The sequence below is a fragment of the Nicotiana tabacum genome, chromosome 8 (genome assembly GCF_000715075.1).
Source record: "Nicotiana tabacum cultivar K326 chromosome 8, ASM71507v2, whole genome shotgun sequence".
Lineage (NCBI taxonomy): Eukaryota > Viridiplantae > Streptophyta > Magnoliopsida > Solanales > Solanaceae > Nicotiana > Nicotiana tabacum.
This window is the reverse complement of record NC_134087.1, coordinates 192,656,584-192,674,786: the sequence shown is the minus strand read 5'-3', so window position 1 is coordinate 192,674,786 and position 18,203 is coordinate 192,656,584. Positions and strand designations below refer to the sequence as shown.

The 18,203-nt window shown below is 35.0% G+C and overlaps 1 protein-coding gene across 3 annotated transcripts; it reads right to left on the bottom strand.

Moving 5' to 3' along the window:
• Positions 1–852: 852 nt before the first annotated feature.
• Positions 853–12,198, bottom strand: LOC107804050 (NEDD8-activating enzyme E1 regulatory subunit AXR1). 3 transcript variants are annotated; one of them, XM_016627866.2, is made up of 16 exons: positions 12,050–12,198; positions 9,543–9,715; positions 9,291–9,454; positions 7,989–8,099; positions 7,633–7,712; positions 7,076–7,226; positions 6,884–6,977; positions 5,835–5,923; positions 4,684–4,757; positions 4,428–4,590; positions 3,608–3,693; positions 3,392–3,433; positions 1,761–1,844; positions 1,491–1,671; positions 1,269–1,367; positions 853–1,187 (listed from the first exon to the last, which is right to left on the bottom strand). In XM_016627866.2, exons 1-15 carry the CDS (start codon positions 12,085–12,087, stop codon positions 1,284–1,286), a joined length of 1,614 nt encoding a protein of 537 aa, XP_016483352.2. In that variant the 5' UTR covers positions 12,088–12,198; the 3' UTR covers positions 853–1,187; positions 1,269–1,283. The 3 variants fall into 3 exon arrangements, with proteins under 3 accessions (XP_016483352.2, XP_075076058.1, XP_016483353.2); XM_075219957.1 differs by having other exon boundaries at positions 5,883–5,923; positions 12,050–12,195; XM_016627867.2 differs by lacking the exon at positions 3,392–3,433.
• Between the last annotated feature and the right edge of the window lie 6,005 nt (positions 12,199–18,203).

The following is an 18,203-nucleotide window of genomic DNA, read 5'->3' as shown; positions in this document are numbered from 1 at the left end:
ATTTTTTTTATAAACAGTAAAGTTCGAATCAATTTGCAACCATAAGTATATCCACTTTTGTCCTTGTAGTTCAGCAAAAGTGCGGGAAATCAAGTTAATGATCAGCCAAAGTGAGTACTTGATGGATCACAACACTTCTTAAATTCAGGTAGTAAAACAAAACTTATCAAATAAACCCGACATAATTAATCTCTTTTCTAAGTTTTAATTATAAACATTTTTAAACACATTGATATTAGGATACCGTGATTTAGCCATCAAGGTTTTATGTAAAAATAGCACGGGCTAGCCAGTTTTCGGACTGGTCATTCAAAATAGCCAATGTTTGCAAAGTCATTAAAAAATAACCACTATTTTGCTGCAACAGGGACCGGTCCATCATAATATACTGGAGATCGGTGTACCTGTGTATGAACTTCCAGCATATTATGCTGGAACTCCAACACGCGGAAAGTTCCAACATAATATACTGGAGATTGGAGCACCTGTGTATGAACTTCCAGCATATTATGTTGGACATGTATATTATACTAGACCTCCGGTATATTATGCTGGAAATCCAGTATACTTGTGCTGGAGTTCCAGTATACTTGTGTTGGAGTTCCAGTATACTTGTGCTGGTGTTCTAGTATACTTGTGCTGGAACTCCAGTATATTATACTGGAGTATATTCCGGATTTTGAATAGTGTTTTCGTTCAGATTTATCTTTACATGAAAAGTGGCTAAATTTCGACTACTTTTGAAATTGTGACTATTTTTGAATGACCACTTGTAAATCTGGTTATTTTTGAATTTCTCCCGGGTTTTATATCTGCCTTGAGAATGACACTGAGAAAAATAAGAATGAGAGGTCGAGGCAAGAAATCAACTCTCTAGACTTTGAGCAACCCGCAATCAACTCCAGTGAACAGAAGTTAAACTCTTCTTGCAATATATAAGTTCCTAGGATAGCTGAAAGTAGCATTTTCCTTCCTTGAAAAGGATATTGTTTATGTGCAAATTTAGAAATGGTACTCTCTTGTTAAGCCTCTTTTACTGATCCTAAATTTCCTGCTACTCAAAAGTATGGCAACATTCCTTTTCATATGCTCCTGAGTAACTCGTCCGAAGAGACAAAGCAAGTCGGATCTCTAAAGAACAAAACTGAAACCCCACAAATACCGAAGTATGCCATACGATATGCAATCTGCCAAGTGGAGTGAAAGAAAAAACTCTCAGTTCCAACGAACCTAAGAATATAGTGCAAAGAGTGAAAGAAAGGACATGCCTGTAAATTCGGCGACTATAACAACAACAGCTGAGACTTGTGATCAATGCCATTAAAGATGAATGTCCCAGACATGGGAATGAATTGTCTAGTGATGAGCTGCAGAGAACACAGCATTATAGACCTCAGTCCAGTGGAACACAGCCTTATATACTTATCCAGTAAAGTAGTAAGTTTTGATGAAAAACAAGATTCGAGATAAGAAATAAAGGAGACACAAACCTTGATCACTTCTTGTGATGCAACTCCTCCAACGAAGGCAGCCACAGCATGAAGTTCTGAAGCACCATACCGGCACAACTCATTAATAAGGTCCTCTGATAAGGCGGAGCCATTGCAACCGAGGTCATTGAGTAGACCAACAGCTGTAGTTTTCAACCGAGATATATCCTCATCCATCTCACTACCAAGAAATTCTTAAGGTCAGACAGCCATATATCAACTTTTCCTCAGAAAATGAGTGTGTTAGGATGAGAAAGCATTGGCCTTTACCCGTCAAATTGGCCAGGAAATTTGTTATAGTTTGCAGCAAACCGGTCAGCTGCTCGAAGAAGAATATAAAGACCCACAGCAGTACTGCCATATAAAGGGAGTATGAAAAGCACCTAATAAAGAGGATTTATGCAAAATACCTAATGTTTGAAAGATCAACAACCAACGTATGAATTCAAATGCAAAAATATTAACAGTTCAGCAAAAAGGAAAATCTTTGAGCACCCACTCAGAGTAATATCTGCTGTCTATAACAATCTAAAACTAAATGAACAAATAAATATATTGCACGATGAATGCACTTGGTAAGTTTTTCTGGACAACTAGCTCCGGACCGAGTAAAAGCAGAAAATTAAGAGTTTCTTAATTACTGGGTTTAAATTAACAGGAGAAAGTAGATGAGGAAATGTTCCCTTTTGGCCCACATGTATTTCATTCAATACGAGACATAAATTAAGAAAAAGGAGGTGGATGGGAAGAGAGAGATTTAAATTCTAAGCCTCCTTTACACCTAAACAATTGTAAAATCTTATGTCAAACTCTCCTTGAGATTCATTTTTATCTTTGCATTTCTTTTGTTTTCCTCTTACATTTATGGAAAGAAAACTGAGAGATACAACAGACAGCAACTGTTAACACAACAAACCAGCTTCAAGCATCCCAACGGGTACATTGCTTCAAAGGGTGAGTGTCTATCATCATTTCCGCTCAGCATAAATACAATAATTCTAGCCAGTGTTTCTCTGCTTCAACATCCTATTTTAACCTTTCATCGTGAAAAGCAATTCAAACAAGCTTGGACAATATTACAACCCTAATTTTTTGAACTTCTGATACCCAAAACCAGCAAAAGATTGACTGTCAAATATCTGTTGGCTAAATGGCTGCATTTCCAGGTCTATCGATAAATATTTGAGAACTCTCTTTTCCTCCCCTCCCCTCCCCCCTCCCACAACTATTTACCATCGATTTAGTACAAGATACCATTGCAAATATTAAGAAGTGGCAAACAGGTGCACTATCAGCATGATTACTGAAAAAACAAGAAAATACACAATCTCCAAGAAACATTTAAGACAAACTGAAAGGGAACCGACAAAAGATAAAACTAAATCTTCAACCTTCCTAATGCTTGCTCAATAAAATATAGCTATATATCTAATCAAAAATACTTATGCAGTACGAATCAGCAAGGGAATGCTTATTTTATTCCTACCAAGCTGCCAGTAACGCTTGGATTAGCATCACTAGAAAGTTAGTCCTATAACTTCTTATTTACCTTTTTGCTCCATTTGTTTTGTTTAACAAAAGGTGAACATAACTTGCAAAGTAAGTAGTTTTCAATCAAACCCTAGTTAGCTGATAGCATAGAGGCATCTAGACTAGACAGTGCACTTCATCAATTCAAGTACGGGAATAGCTTAAGAAAAGAGATCCCTCATTAAAAGAACTTGAAATACTCCTATTTCAGCAGAAAAGGTCCAATTAACCCAAATTATGTCTTTGAAAAAATTATATTCTTCAACATTTGAAAGTTCATATGTGACTTCACTAGAAGCCCTTGGAAAATGGATTTAGAAAAAGAATATCCACCATGAAATGGCAGGGGGCTTTAGCTTGGATAAACTTACTTTTCAGGAAGTACTTTAAGAGAGTTGGCTTCTTGCAAGGTCCTGTTATTTGGTATCACAAAACAATCAAAGAATCATGAAAGGATCATGTCGGTTCGAACAGCTTAAATGACCCTAAGAAGCCCTCTCTACTTCAACTTATATCACAGATGACTATTCCAACTTGAGGTCATTTGACTATGTCAATCCATATTCCTACAGTAAGCAATTACATACCCATAATCCTCATCTGTCAGATACTTCTGTAACTCAGGTTGGACAGGAGAGTTGAACTCATCCTCAATGAGGCGATATCTGCAAACCTAACATAATGGCAAGAGAAAATTTCAATGACAAGAAACTAAAACATCCGTCCAATAATGATTTCAAATGTTAAACAGAGTTTGCTGACAATTAGCTGTGAGAATTGTTGACATCCTAATATCAAAACATGCACCATCATGTTAGCGCAGTCCCTTGAAAATTCAGTTGCAACAGTCATTATCTTGATACTAACAACAAATCGTCCACTAAAATCATGCATGTAGAAGAAGGAGATTTTAAGATTCTCTCTCCCCCCACACCAACACATTTTTTGAAGCATATAGTTTCTAAGGCCATTGAGCACTTCCAGACAACTGCCCGAATCAAAATAGGGGAGCAAGACCAAGAAATGTGTGTTCCCAAGCTAGCATCCCTCTGCCTAACAGGATCCACCCCCTCCGCAACTGTAGTGAAGGACTTACAAGGCATGTGCTAAGCAAGGTAGCCCATTTAATAGCTAGTGCCTTTGCTGGATGGCTCCTTAGAATGAAACCAAATTTAACCATTTGGACAGAGGGGGTTGGAGACAGGTCACAGGAATAGCTTTAAAAAAGGGACAGACAGACAGGATCACATACTCATACCACAAAAACATCAAGCTTAAAATCAGAGGAGTCCCTCTTCATCAGGGTCAAACATATTGATACATTATGAGATTCACGTAGCACAGAGAAGTAATTCTAGATGAATGAACATTCAGACTAACGAAACAGAAAAGAAGAAATGCCCTTACAGCAAGCTTCCTTGCATTTTTACAGAAGCTCTTTATATTTGCCTTGGAGATGCTGGCTGGATCTCTACCGATTTTCTTCAGTAAATTCCTGACCTTCTGCTCCATAACAAGAAAATCAGCCTCGGCCTTGGCTTGGTAAGTTTTTTGCAGGTTTATGTACAATCTGCAATAGAGTCAACAGTCCAAGCATCAATAAATAAACTCCTGTAGATCTTCATAAAAATTAACGTGTCGAGAAGAAACTTAAACCACTAACTCAGTTGATGATGTCATATCTGGTATAGACCCCTCAAGAGGTGTCTCCCCACCACCTTCATTAGCTATGAATTCCTAAAGTGCAAAAAAATAAATCATATCGATCACCAACTTCAACCAATGCAAGGAAATATCAATTAAGGGAACTTGAGTAGGTTGCTTGATAAAGACTAGTAATAATTATGTATTTGCTGAAAAAGGAAAAAGTACAAATGTTTGAACAGAGATGAAGAGAGACAAGGTGCTACTTTCTGTGGATTCTAAAAGAATAATGCATATACAAATTAGCATATGAAACATGAAAAGAATGACCTGGACTATTTATTTTTTTTGATAACCGTTGTAGTCCAGGCCAACTTGTGCGCATCTCGACTAATTTCACGGTGTACCTACTATCTCCCACCAACACAGGTACCGGGTAAGAATGGCATGGACAATTTGGAAGATTATTTTTCAAAGAATCTCAAATTAGTTCCCAAATTAAACTACACTTCTTTAGTCCACCCAGGAACTCAAATTTTCTGGTGCAAATGCAGACTAGCAACCAAGACACAGAGGTCAGAGGACCATAGCCCTACAGAGGACAAAGTCAAAGCCTTAGGCCTACACATTGTTGACACATTAACTCAGGTGAAGAACTTGGCAAAGGATCTTCCCTCCATCTCCTCCCCCTGCCCCCTTGCTCTTTTGAAGGGAAAAGGCAAACAAGGAAAATTTAAAGGAAGAAACTAAAAAACATGTTTCCTTTTTATAAGGAGAAACTAAAACATGTACAAGAAGCCCCGCCAAGAGAAGAACCAGTGGTACTGGTACTTCGAACCTTTACAATCAACTAAAAAGCAATCAATTCTAATTGTTAATACTATGCTTGCTTATAAATAAAAAGAAAAAAGCCATCAATTGTACGGAGGAATTTTGTAAGATGGATAATTCAATTGTATGGACTAGTTAAGATGTCAATTCACTATTTAGAGCTAATGAAATGGACAAGAATAACAAAACATCAGCAACCAAAATCATGTTTTAAGTACAGCTGTCAACTCGTCAATAGTTCTTCTAATCAGGTTAAATCAACTAAAGCCACAATAATTTCAGAAATTGTTTTTCAGCTTCCTTCTTATTTATGTTTTTTTCCAAGAAAATGCGTGTAACCTTCAGGGCTGCTACCATCACCCAAAAATCAGATGAACTGGAATCAACCTCTGTACAGCTGTCATCAATAATCTTCTGTAGGTTTGGACCTAGTAGACAAAAGAGAAAGTCAATTATACTTTTGTGATAGCATCGTCCAGTTCCAAATTAAGATTCCACCTAAATAAATTCAAACCGATATAATATCAAGTTTCCAGAATGAATCCTTTTACTCCATGAGCTTTTTTTTTTTTTTTTTTGAAATGGTACTCCACAACTATTCTTTTTGTTTGATGAACTAAGATCTACAGTCACTATGATACTCTTACAAATTTAGAAAAGAAAGTCTTTATCTTGATTTTTCTTTATTCTCCTTTATTCTATAGGATATTTATCACTTCAAAGACTTTTACCGCAGAGCTATCCTCTAGCATTATAGCAATTTAACCAGTCAATTAAATAAAACCGAAGTCTGTATAGAACTTAAAATGGCTTGCTTGTTACTCTAGTTAGTCCTCTAGTTAGCAATAAAGAGAAACAAGATGATGAATACATAAAAACCATTATACATTCATAAACTATCTTCGTGCAGTCAAATCTAAGCATATCTAGTATATTTGGTTTAGCAAATCCCCCTGAAGCTCTTTTTTGTGAGCTGTAGCAAAGCTTCCTGAAGTAGTAAGACAGAAAGTTTATTTCCAAATTTAGTAACATAGTTAACTGATTATGTAAACAGGTCACATTGACAAGCACTAAAAGCATCTTCCCGGTAAATTCAAAATGCACCCCCCCCCCCCCACCCCCACCCCTCCCCAAAAAAAAAAACTGACAATCTTGTGAACTAATTGGCAATCATACTGATCAACTAAAGAAAGAGACAACCAGAAAAGGACAAGTATATTTTTGGAAACAAAACAAAGTAAGATGCCTATTCAATTTTTCAAAAAGAACCGGATGAGTGAGTAAACTGCTGCCAAATATCACATAAAACTCTAGATTCATACATTAGACAAGAGATGGGAAAAAACTACGAGTTTCTGATACATCAAAGAATTCACATAAATGCTTACCAGTCCCTTGTGGAGAAAAGAGCTTGTATGAAGCTTCCACGGCTTCTTTGTAGTTTTCTTCATCCGCTGTGATCATCTTGGACTTAATTAAATCCTAAGACATTAAGGAAATTGACCAAATCACCTTAGATGGACCAAAATGGAAAAATTAAGGATGAAACTTAAGAGGTATTTAAATATATATTTTTGAACCTTGAGTTGCCTTTTCTCTTCTCTGGTAGAAGGAAGATTTCCACCATGAGTATTTGCCCATTCCTCCGCCAGTTTAACAAGGATAATAATATATGGTGTGTGCTTATGAACCACAGCATCAGCTGTGTTCAAATCAATTGTCTCTGCAAACCTGTGGTGATAAATATGAAATCAGCCCCTTTCTTTATCCTTTTCCACCTTTGATGGAGAAAAATGCATTTGTTAACAAGGAGAAAGAGTAAAAGCTCTAAGGACAGGATGCATTCCAGTAGAAAGACGCTTACATCAGTTAAATTCCAATCCCATTAAAGGAATATCAACAATGATGTATGACCGGTGGCTTTACACCAAGAGATGCTTAATTACCCAAGCCCATAAATAATCTAATAGATACCAAGCTTGCAAATTTTTGCATTACTGTTATTTATTAGCACCATACTGAAGCTGATATGGTTCTTTTGTCTATAAATAAGAGATATTATTAAGTGAACAGATTAATCACCATTATAGAACTATAACATATCAAGCACAGAGAAAAGCACAGAGAAACAGCCGACCTCCGAAGTTCTGGCCATGGGTTATTAAGCCGTAGATCATCTAGAAAATGATCAGGCTTCGATTCAATTACTGTATGTTCCTGCAGATAGATGAGAAAATTTTGATTAACACACAAATCATATCCCGTTTGGTTAAGAGCTTTATTAACAAAATCCTTGTTACTTCTTTGCTCATTCATTGATTCACTCTGTTCCTATCGCTTGACAGTTCTTTTGCTATAAGAATAGTTCCTCATATAAATCCTCACAAGAAATCCATGACAACGGTAGTCACCGGTCTGGACCCACATTTCTCTATCGATACTGGATTTCACACTTATATCATCCTAAAATAGCACAAGCAGCATTAAGATTACCTTCACACTAATCCTGACAAGACCCATGAGGCCGTATGATCGTGCAAATAATAAAATAACATTTGCCTCCCGACAGATTCTATCCAATTTCACCATGGAATCTTCAACCAGCTGAAATAGAAAAGACAAAGCATAAGAAGAAACTGTTAGAAGTTCCATTGTGCTGGTATCTGCTGATAGACAATTAGCAATGTTATGCATTTGAATTTTAACTACAGTTGACCTAAATGGAAAAGGAAACAGATCTTTCTTTTGTTTGAACCTTTGATATTTTTCTCTTTCTTCTTTCTTTTTTTTTTCCTGATGAGGAGGGGAGGGGGGGGGTGTTCCTGCTTCCACAATTATAGGTTGGATAACCCATAATTATGCAGATACCAAAACTAGTTCTTCGCTCTTTCAAATCAACACGCCCTTACCCTTTTTGAAAGGGAGATGAAAGACAAATGTCATGCTATTCAACATAATTCATAGTATTGGAAATTTGGAATGATTGTAACTCGTAAGATCCTAGTCCAGAAGTGCAGAGATTCTTAAGAATCAACACAGAACACAGTAGATAAAAAGTGTGTTGAAATGATTGTAACTCGTAAAGTGCTAGTTAAGAGGCAGAGACTCTTCAAATTTGCCATGCTACACAGTAGATAAAAGTCTCTGGAATTTCTCCAGTCATAAAAAAAATCAGAATCATTAACATATCAGACACGACAACAACAACAACAACAACAACCTAGTAAAATCCCACCAGTGGGGTCTGGGAGAGTGTACGCAGACCTTACCCCTAGCCCAAAGGGGGTAGAGAGGCTTGACATATCAGACACAGATTCTACTAAATACTCAAGCATGAAACTGTAACTAAAGTTCTCTCAGAAATAATTGATAAACATGGAAAAAATGATAAAATTGGGTGGGTATACTATTTTGACTTTATGAGAAAATACATATATCCTGGGCGATGTAATATCGGAGACAAATTTCTGTCTGAAATTCTTTTCTATGCATGAAAAATAAGTAATGGGGATACTACATTATTATGGAATAGAAGACGGACCTTAAAGAACACTACACATGATATTTGCTTGATGGGGGACAATATCTAATTGAACAATTCAATATTGTAGTGTTACCAATATATGTAGTGTGACATAACGCTAACTTTCTCAAGAACTTCCTTTTACCATATGCAGGGAGGCAGGGAAAAGGGATTTTTTATAATAACCAAAATTAAGTTAAGAAAAGTGGGAACACAGGATCCTGCCAAGATCAAATGCTTTTACGAGTACAAGATAATTCGCAGCTCCAGACCTGTGTAGCTATGACCAAGGTAAACTGAGAAAAGAATGATGGATTTGTCTCTATTAGTTCCTTCGGATGTTCTTCTATAAACTTGGCTTTAACAGCATCATTTAACTCTTGAAGAAATGCACACACACACTTTGCCTTCGATTGTCCAACACTTGCTTCATCAACTACCAGAAATACAAGAGAAAAATAAGACTATGGAGAAGCCAAGGCTTTCTAAAATTGTAGATGCATACGGACAACCACGTAACATACCCATAAAATTATTTCCAAGATCACCCACTTCAACCTTAGAACCATCAACAACAGTGATACTTCCAACCCCACCAAGAACAAGATTTTTCAAAGTTTCAGAACCAGTTGGACCACAGTTAAGTAAGCAGATACTGGCTTTCTCCAGTGCGGCTTGTCCTTGCTCTCCCCATATCCTGCAAGTGCAAATAAGCTTCATTATTATTTGTTATCCACTTAAAACTTAATTGTCAAACATGTTAATGCAGGGGAATAGTGTATTTCAGGTTGGATTCTGCAAACACCCATGAACACCCATGAATACCCATAATAGCCATATGATATAAACGTGTCTTTGTCTCTGCCTGTTTTTATAACTATTATCTGAAAGTTGTGTAAATTTAAAGTCAAATATGTGTCTGAAATTCATAATTTGATCAATTTAACTTGGGTCAGTAAGTAGAGTCTGTGACAAAAATATCAATCTTGCATGACACGTCTTATCAAGCATTCCATGGAAAAACATTCCAAGAACTGGTCGTCCAGAAACAAGAATCAACATTTTTTTCTAATTCTAGACTAACTCAGAGCTGTAGAGAGGAATGAACATCTCTGATTCATTCATGTTTGGACTTTTTCAATACAAAAAGAGACACACATAAAAGCAACACGCACATATCTGGATATACAGAAGAAAGATCTATTTGATGGATACACACAACTGAAATTGCAAATGGAAGTAAAGTAATCTTTTCCAGAAATTACAGGTCATTCAACTTTGGCCAAGTAAGGTGCAAAGAGAACCAAGTATCAGGTCTTCACGAGTCAGCGCTACCTCATTAGTCATCTATGAGACAAAAAAAATCCAAAATGAAATTTCCATCAAAGCCTATTAGGTAACAGTGACGCTTGCCAATCTATAGGAGTTCACCTCTCAAATCAAGAAGGAGAGACTCCTCAGAATAATCTTTTGAAAATTCATGACTTCCAACAAGTAAAAGCTTCTTTGCATCCAAAACTATAAATAAGAAGCCCCTAAGGTTCTTTTTTAAAAGGGAAACATTCAAATGGAGCCAACATTAGCCATTGTTTAGCATTAAAACACATAGCAACTTGATGGGCAAAATTACATCTGTTGAATTGCGTGAATCGTCTAATCCAAAAGTTTAAACTATTAGAAAAAGTACACTTACATTTATTTATTTTAGACTGCAACATATGTTACCATGACGGGATCCAAATTTTTGTCTTAGCCAAGCATGTAAAGTATTGGTTGATGGTTGGCAGTGAAACTTGAATCCAGTACCTTTCTATGCTCTAATATCATGCAAAATCATGTGGTAGGTTAAATTAAGGGGCGGATTCATAGTGTAAGCTATAGGATCGACCGAACCCAGTAGCTTTGTCCAAAACTCTATATATTTTTTAGAATTTTAAATATTTATTTTTAAGAAAAAAAAAAGAATTTCGAACCCAGTTATTAGCACTTGAGAATGTCCTAGAATCTCGAACCCACAAAGTTCAAATCCTAAATCTGCCTCTGATTAGTCGTGTATCCTTTTCCTTAAATTCCCATGCCAGTACATTAAGATAACAACCACATCTTTCCACTAAAGATTCTACGTCCAAAAAAACCTCATCCTTTCTTGTCTCATCCTATGCCCTTCTCCTCTTAAATACCACAAAATTAGTTCACCATTTAACATAGAGAAACCCAAATTTGCCTTAAAACACAAATTATATACTATTGGAAAGAAATGCGCCTAAATAGAGCGGAATAGACATAAAGGATCATATAGTCGACCTCAACTAGCTTTGATTTAAGAGACACTTAATTGATTCTTTTTTGAAATAACGATGGTATTTGGTATCCGGTTCAACTTGAGCACACCTCGACTACTCCACCGAGTACTTGTTACCTCTCACCATCACAAGTACCCGATAACTCTACCTACCATGCTTAAGCAAATGAGAAGAAATCACTTAGTATTTTTGTAACCCTCCCCACGGTTTGCACCCACTTCATCGACCACTAGGCCACACCCATCACTTAATTAATTTCTAATTTTTAACAATGGTAGTGTCTGGACCAACTTACACGCACCTCAACTAATTCTTCCGGGTAGCTGATGCCTCCCACCAGCGCAGGCACCAAGCAACTCTTCTCACCAAGGTTTAAGCAAATGGAATGAAATCACATAGTGTTTTTTGTGTCTAGTGGGATTTAAACCCTAGTCTATACATTTTTCACTCAGTCCATAGACCACTAGTCCACACCCCAGCAGTTAATTGATATTTTATTAATATTAATTTTGCACAAACGTAGCAAATCCCACAAAAGAGAATCGTTTTCTAATTTCTTCTATGAAATTTTAATTTTAATGCAACAACTATAAGAGCTACAAGTTCAGTGGTAGAGAGTAGGGACTAGTAGTAATAGGGTTCATAATACAAAGAGATCATAACAAAAAGCTGAAAGCAGAAAAATCATATATGTATGAAAAAAACATAGTAGACTACAAGAATTATACCTGAGCTGACGATCGTATTTGACTTTAGGTTCCGCCATTGTTGTGTATGAGCAAAACTCAAGCTTGTTTTTTACGCAGGAGGAGGGTAAAAGTGAAATAGAGAGTGAAGTGGGATTTTACAGAAAGAGAAGAAGAAAGAGATTTAAATTGAGAAAATGGGATATAGAATTTTTTTGACAATATGATGGACCGGGTAAGTTTAGTTTGGGCCTCGTGGGCCTTGACTAGATATTTTGATCTTTTTTCATTTTTAGCCTGCGCCAGAAATTATTTGCATTTGATAGCCAAAAATGTGTATAACATTTAGATAATTTTGTATATAGCATACATAATGTATATATACAAAAACAAAATATCGGCTATTATTGTGAAAGCGGTCTATAGAGTATCAGTTCCTTGATATATTGTGAAATGAAGATTTTTACATGAATAGCCGGTAGATACACAATTATAAGCATATTATACTTGGATTATATATTCGCTGGATTTTTAATTTAAGCGATTCGGTGGACAGCTATCCCAATTATTTCTTTAAAAATGAAAATAATTTGAATTTTGTTCAAAAACTTTAAGAAAACAAATGTTTGCAAAGGAAAGGAATGTGGTGATATAATTTTGGGAAACTTACACAAATGTCCCAAATAAGTTTCAACTTACCAACCTCTAGCCATTAGTCATAGGCTTACCAAAACTAGCCAAGCACATATAAAAATTGAAAAACCAAATAAATAAGGTTCTTTCTCTCAAAGAGTCACATGCAAAAATCACATTCCATATTTTTAAGCGTGATTAGCAACATTAGATACAAGACGGAAAGGAAAATTTATGGATGAGGTAGCAAATAAGGTGATGAAATAAAAAGAATAATATTCCAAAAGTCTAAGCAAAAAAGGAACTTTTTCAATGGGTATAGTTGAATTCATTGAAAACATTTAGATAAGTCAATATACAAAATTTGAGAAAGATTAGATGTAATTTGGACTGGTTTTGTATCAAAATTTATAATTAAATCGAATTCAAAAATTCTTCTGCGACACATGTATCAAACATATATCACGTATATATCTCACACACAGGTATACATGGATATACATGTGATACACAATTGATACATAAATGATACATATATGATACACAAATGATACACATATTATTTTTTTCATGTTCAGTTTTAACTTCGAATTTTCAATTCAAACCACCTCAAAACTTCAACAAATCATCCCAAAACTGAGATTCAAACCCCTTAGGATGTACCCAATCTATTCTAATAATATCCACTCAAAAGAAAGCAAAAATTTGATTTTTTTTTTGCTACAAATAGCTAATTGGCTAGTATTAGTGATATTTGGCTAATATTAGTAATATTTTATGAATTGACTAATTATTGTAATATTCCCCTATAATTTTTATGTTAAATTTGGAGAAACACTCTTTTTAAGAATGACGTAGTTCCGGCAATTTTAAGTGAGGAAGAATCGAAATTGCACGTTCATGCAGAATAAATCTTTACAGGCTTTCTATTTTTAATTGATAAAACAAACAATTTTGTACCGCTTCAATTATTTCTATTTGTATGATATTGCTCGTTTATCGACATTTCAAAATGTTTTGACAACATTCTACTTCTGCAAAACTTTCTCAAATTCAAATTTAAAATTTTCACGCACCAAAGAAAAGGAAGAAACACTTTTTTTGTCATGTCAGTCTTTTATATTTAACTAGTTTTAGGATACGTGCATTGCGCGTGTATTCTATTTCAATGAATATAAATTTTAAAAGATTATATAAATAATCTATTAAAACTTGTGTTAGAGTTATAAAATTAAAATTAATAAAAGTGTAAGTTTCTAAACTATATTGATCCTAATTAGCTAACTTTCAACGAAAGAAGAAACTCTTAGGACAAAAATACAATTATGCTATTTCTATTATCAATAAGAAATGTCATATGAATTATTTCCAACATATTAGAAAAGACTAAATTACTATTGCAAAAGATATTATTCAATCGCCATATTTTGATTAATCTACTCTTTCTTTGTTTTGGAGTGAGGTTTCTTTTTCCGTTCAAGCACATAACCAAATGCATGTGAATATTTTTTTTTTATGGAAGTAAGAGTTAAATTGTAATGGAATTGCTTACTGTTAAAGGATTCTAAAAGGACTGTATTAATCTAAGAGCGAAAAATATAGAGCTTATGTTAAAAAAATTCCTATGCTTTGCACGAAATTAGTTACACCCCTAAACAAATTATATTCTTAGTTATCCCCGAAGTTGGCTATTTGATAGTTGTTACTCCTGGACATTGACGTGGTAATGTGCATGGATATATATACTCCTTAGGCATATGAAGAAAAATTTAAAATTAACTTTAAGATACAATATTTTTCAATCATTAATATAATTGTTTATTTGTTAGAATATAATTGTGTATTTGTTCTTGGTTCATCTTAATATACAATGCATACTTTATCTAACTTTGTATTTTAATTTCTTTTTTTAAATACAATGGCTATTTGATCCAATTGTATAGTATTTTATTTTTTGGGGCTAAATTTGAAAAAACTTAGCTGGAGTTTTGCCGTAAATAAAAATAATTTTAGTTAAAATAATGAAGTACTAATTGTGTATTATTTTTATTATTTTTTGTTAGATGCAAATGACTATTTATTTTAATTGTGTATTTTATTTTCGGGTCAAATCCAGAAAAAAATTGGCAAAAGCTTTATTATTTTCTTGATTAATTTAAAAGATGGCTAACCAAAATAACAGAGTTGCCATTGTTTTCAAAAATCCATAACATCTTTGAAATGCTTAAAGCCACCTAGTACGTTGTTTAAGTAAATAGAACAATTACATTCAGACCTCTCTATAGCAACATTCCTATAAACAACACTTCACTATAAAACTAAGCTTTTCCCGAACCAATTTTTATGTTATGTTATAATATATGTTCTCTATAACATCCAAAAATATTCGGAACAAACAAGACTGTTATAGAGAGGTTTGATTGTATTATAGTATATTTTTTATTTCTTTGACAGGCACACACATTCCTCCTTAATTTTTCAAAAAAAAATTAAAAAATTCAAAACTTGCATAACAATTCGTATTGTGTGGCGAAAGACTTTTAGAGTCATTTAATGACTATTGTTTCAGAAGTTTCGAAAAACTTAAGTAATAATTCTTAATTATAAAAAAAAAAGATAATTCAAATAAGAAAATAATTTATATTTATTTATAAGTAATATCTCACTTTATGTGAACCTATTTGTGCTTTTACTCTCATCCTCACCATAGAAATCAACAGAAATGGCACGACATTAACCTTCGTGCTTTTACTCTCTCATAATCATGGCACGACATCACCCTTCGTGCTTTTACTCTCAATAATATGGCACGCCATCACCCTTCGTGCTTTTACTCTCAATAATATGGCACGACATCACCCTTCATGCATTAACACTCACAATATCGACATCGCATCACCCTTCGTGCATTAACACTCATTCACAATACCATGCACGGCATCACCCTTCGTGTTTTACACTCTTCCTCACCCAAACAAATGAAATAATAACATCCCTGTAAGGAAATCAACAATAGAAACAACAAATGAAACAATACCGTCCTGGCAAGGGAGTTAACAATAGAAATAATATCATCCCGACAAAGGAATCAGCTACAACCAATCTTGTTTCAATAGTTACTTCACAAAATAAACCTCAACTTGAGTCAATACTCGACAATGATCAATTACCAAGAGTTTATCGTAAGTCTGGTTCCACAGTGCTAATCATCAATTTAAGCATGAACAAAACACAATAAAATCGTAACAACCTTAGTATAAGACTCACGGGCATGCTTGACATCAACTTATAGATACTCGTCACCTCACCTATACGTCGTACTCGACACTAACACATAGCAAATAAGACACAACACCTATTCCCTCAAGCTAAGGTTAGACCAAACACTTACCTCAGATTCCACGGCCAAACTCAAGCCTCAAATACCGCTTTCCCTTTTGATTCCACTTCCAATTCGATTGTATCTAGCCAATATTAACTTATTAACATGAATTGAAGCTCAAGAAACCAATTCAAATGAAAAATTATGGATTTTCTAATATTCTTCCAGAAAAGTCAAAACCCGACCCCAGGTCCGCTTGGTCAAAACTCGAGGTTTGAACCAAAACCCATTCACCCACGAGCCCAAATATGCAATTAGTTTCGGAATCTGACCCCAAATCGAGGTCTAAATCCCCAAATTTGTAAAATCCCCAATTCTCCTAAAATCCCTAATTTCTACCTTTAAAGAATAAGATTTAGGCCTAAAAATCTAATGGGTGTTGATGGAAAATGAAACAAATGAGTTTAAGAACACATACCTATGATTTGGTGTTGAAATTTCTCTTCAAAAAATCGCCTAAGGTCGGATTCTATGGAAGGAGATATTAAATTATGGCATTTTCCCGTTTTGATTCTGTTTTTAAAAAGACAGGGTAGGCCTTCTTCGTGTTCGCGAAGAGCTGCCTTGCTCAGGCTTACGCGATCACGAGTTCTTCCACGCGTTCGCGAAAGGTATATCCCCCTGGCCTTCGCGTTCGCGGACCATCGTACGCGTTCGCGTAGAAGAAATGACTGTTTCCCAGCCCACCTCCATTTTACTATACGCGTTCGCGTGACATAGGTCGCGTTCGTATAGAGCAACCCCCCAGTGCTCCGCGTTCGCGACCCTGGCTACGCGTTCACGTTGAACAAACCCAGCCCCAGCCATGAGTACACTTCGCAATCGCGAGAGTGTCTTCGCGACCGTGATGCATAAAATGTCTGCACACCAGAAGCAGCAAAAACAACAGAAGTTCTTGAGTCCAAAACATCCCGAAACCTATCTGAAACTCACCCGAGCCCTTGGGGATCCAAACCAAACATGCACACAAGTCTAAAAACATCATACGGACTTACTCGTGCGATCAAATTGCCAAAATAACATCTAGAACTACGAGTTTAGCATCAAAATCAAAGAAAAATCTTAAGAACTCTTAAAGTTTCCATTTTCACAACAGAGGGTCCGAATCACGTCATATGAATTCTATTTCTTACCAAATTTTATAGGCACAATTTAAATACCATATTATATCTGTATCGGGCTCCGGAACCAAAATACGGGCCCATACCATCAAATTTAAACATCGTTAAATTTCCAAAAACTCTTATATTTTCAGTTAAATAATTTTCTTCAACAATTTATTTCTCGGGCTAAGGACCTCAGAATTCAATTCCGGGCATACGTCCAAGTCCCATGTTTTCCTGGGTCCGGGTCCGTTTACCTAAAATATTGATCGAAGTCAACTTAAATTCAATTTTAAAGGCAAAATTAACATTTTCCTCAAATTTTCATATAAAGGCTTTCCGGATATATGCCCGGATTGTGCACGCAAATTGAGGTGAGATAAAAGGAGATTTTAAGGCCTCAGAATACATATTTGACTTTCAAAACAAGAGATGTCTTTTTGGGTCATCACGATGTGTATAACTAATACTTGTTTTATAACTAATACTTGTTTTAGTTATACATCATACTTGATATTATCCTATGCATAAGTAATGCATAGAAAACCATGACATTAGTAATACCAAGGCCATTAATGCATGCATTAGTATGATTAAAGATAAAATTGTCCTTAAAGTCCCTTAAAGCTAGAGAATATGAAGGACATTTTTGTAAACAACTATTTGTCTTAAAAATTATGCAATGCATTATAATTTTAATACATCACACCAAATAGTAGATAAGAAATAATATCTATCTAACCTTATTCCGCATTATTAACCTATACAATACTAATCCATGCATTACTAATATACCTTATTACGCACTATTCTTATACACCCTAGCAAACGACCCCTTAATAATGATGAGGAGTCGTGTAATAACTAACCTTTAGTTCTCTTCTTTCAATGTGTTGTAGTAGTGCAATTTGAGAATAACTAAGAGTGTATTTAAAAAATTTAAAAACTCTAGGTTGGTACTACCGGAAAAAACATAAAGCAGTCAAAGCTATAGTCGGTGCTTCTGGAGAATATTTTTTGCCAATTAAGGCAAAAATTTTATTCCAAGTGTTTGCTAGCACATTATTTGTGCTTTATT

Coding starts and splice junctions, on each gene's coding strand:
- LOC107804050 (XM_016627866.2), bottom strand. CDS start 12,087: ATGGCGGAACCTAAAGTCAAATACGATCGTCAGCTCAG. Junction 5,924..6,883: donor CTTTTCTCCACAAGGGACTG/GTAAGCATTTAT, acceptor TTTGTCTACTAG/GTCCAAACCTACAGAAGATT. Junction 4,591..4,683: donor GATATGACATCATCAACTGA/GTTAGTGGTTTA, acceptor ACTCTATTGCAG/ATTGTACATAAACCTGCAAA.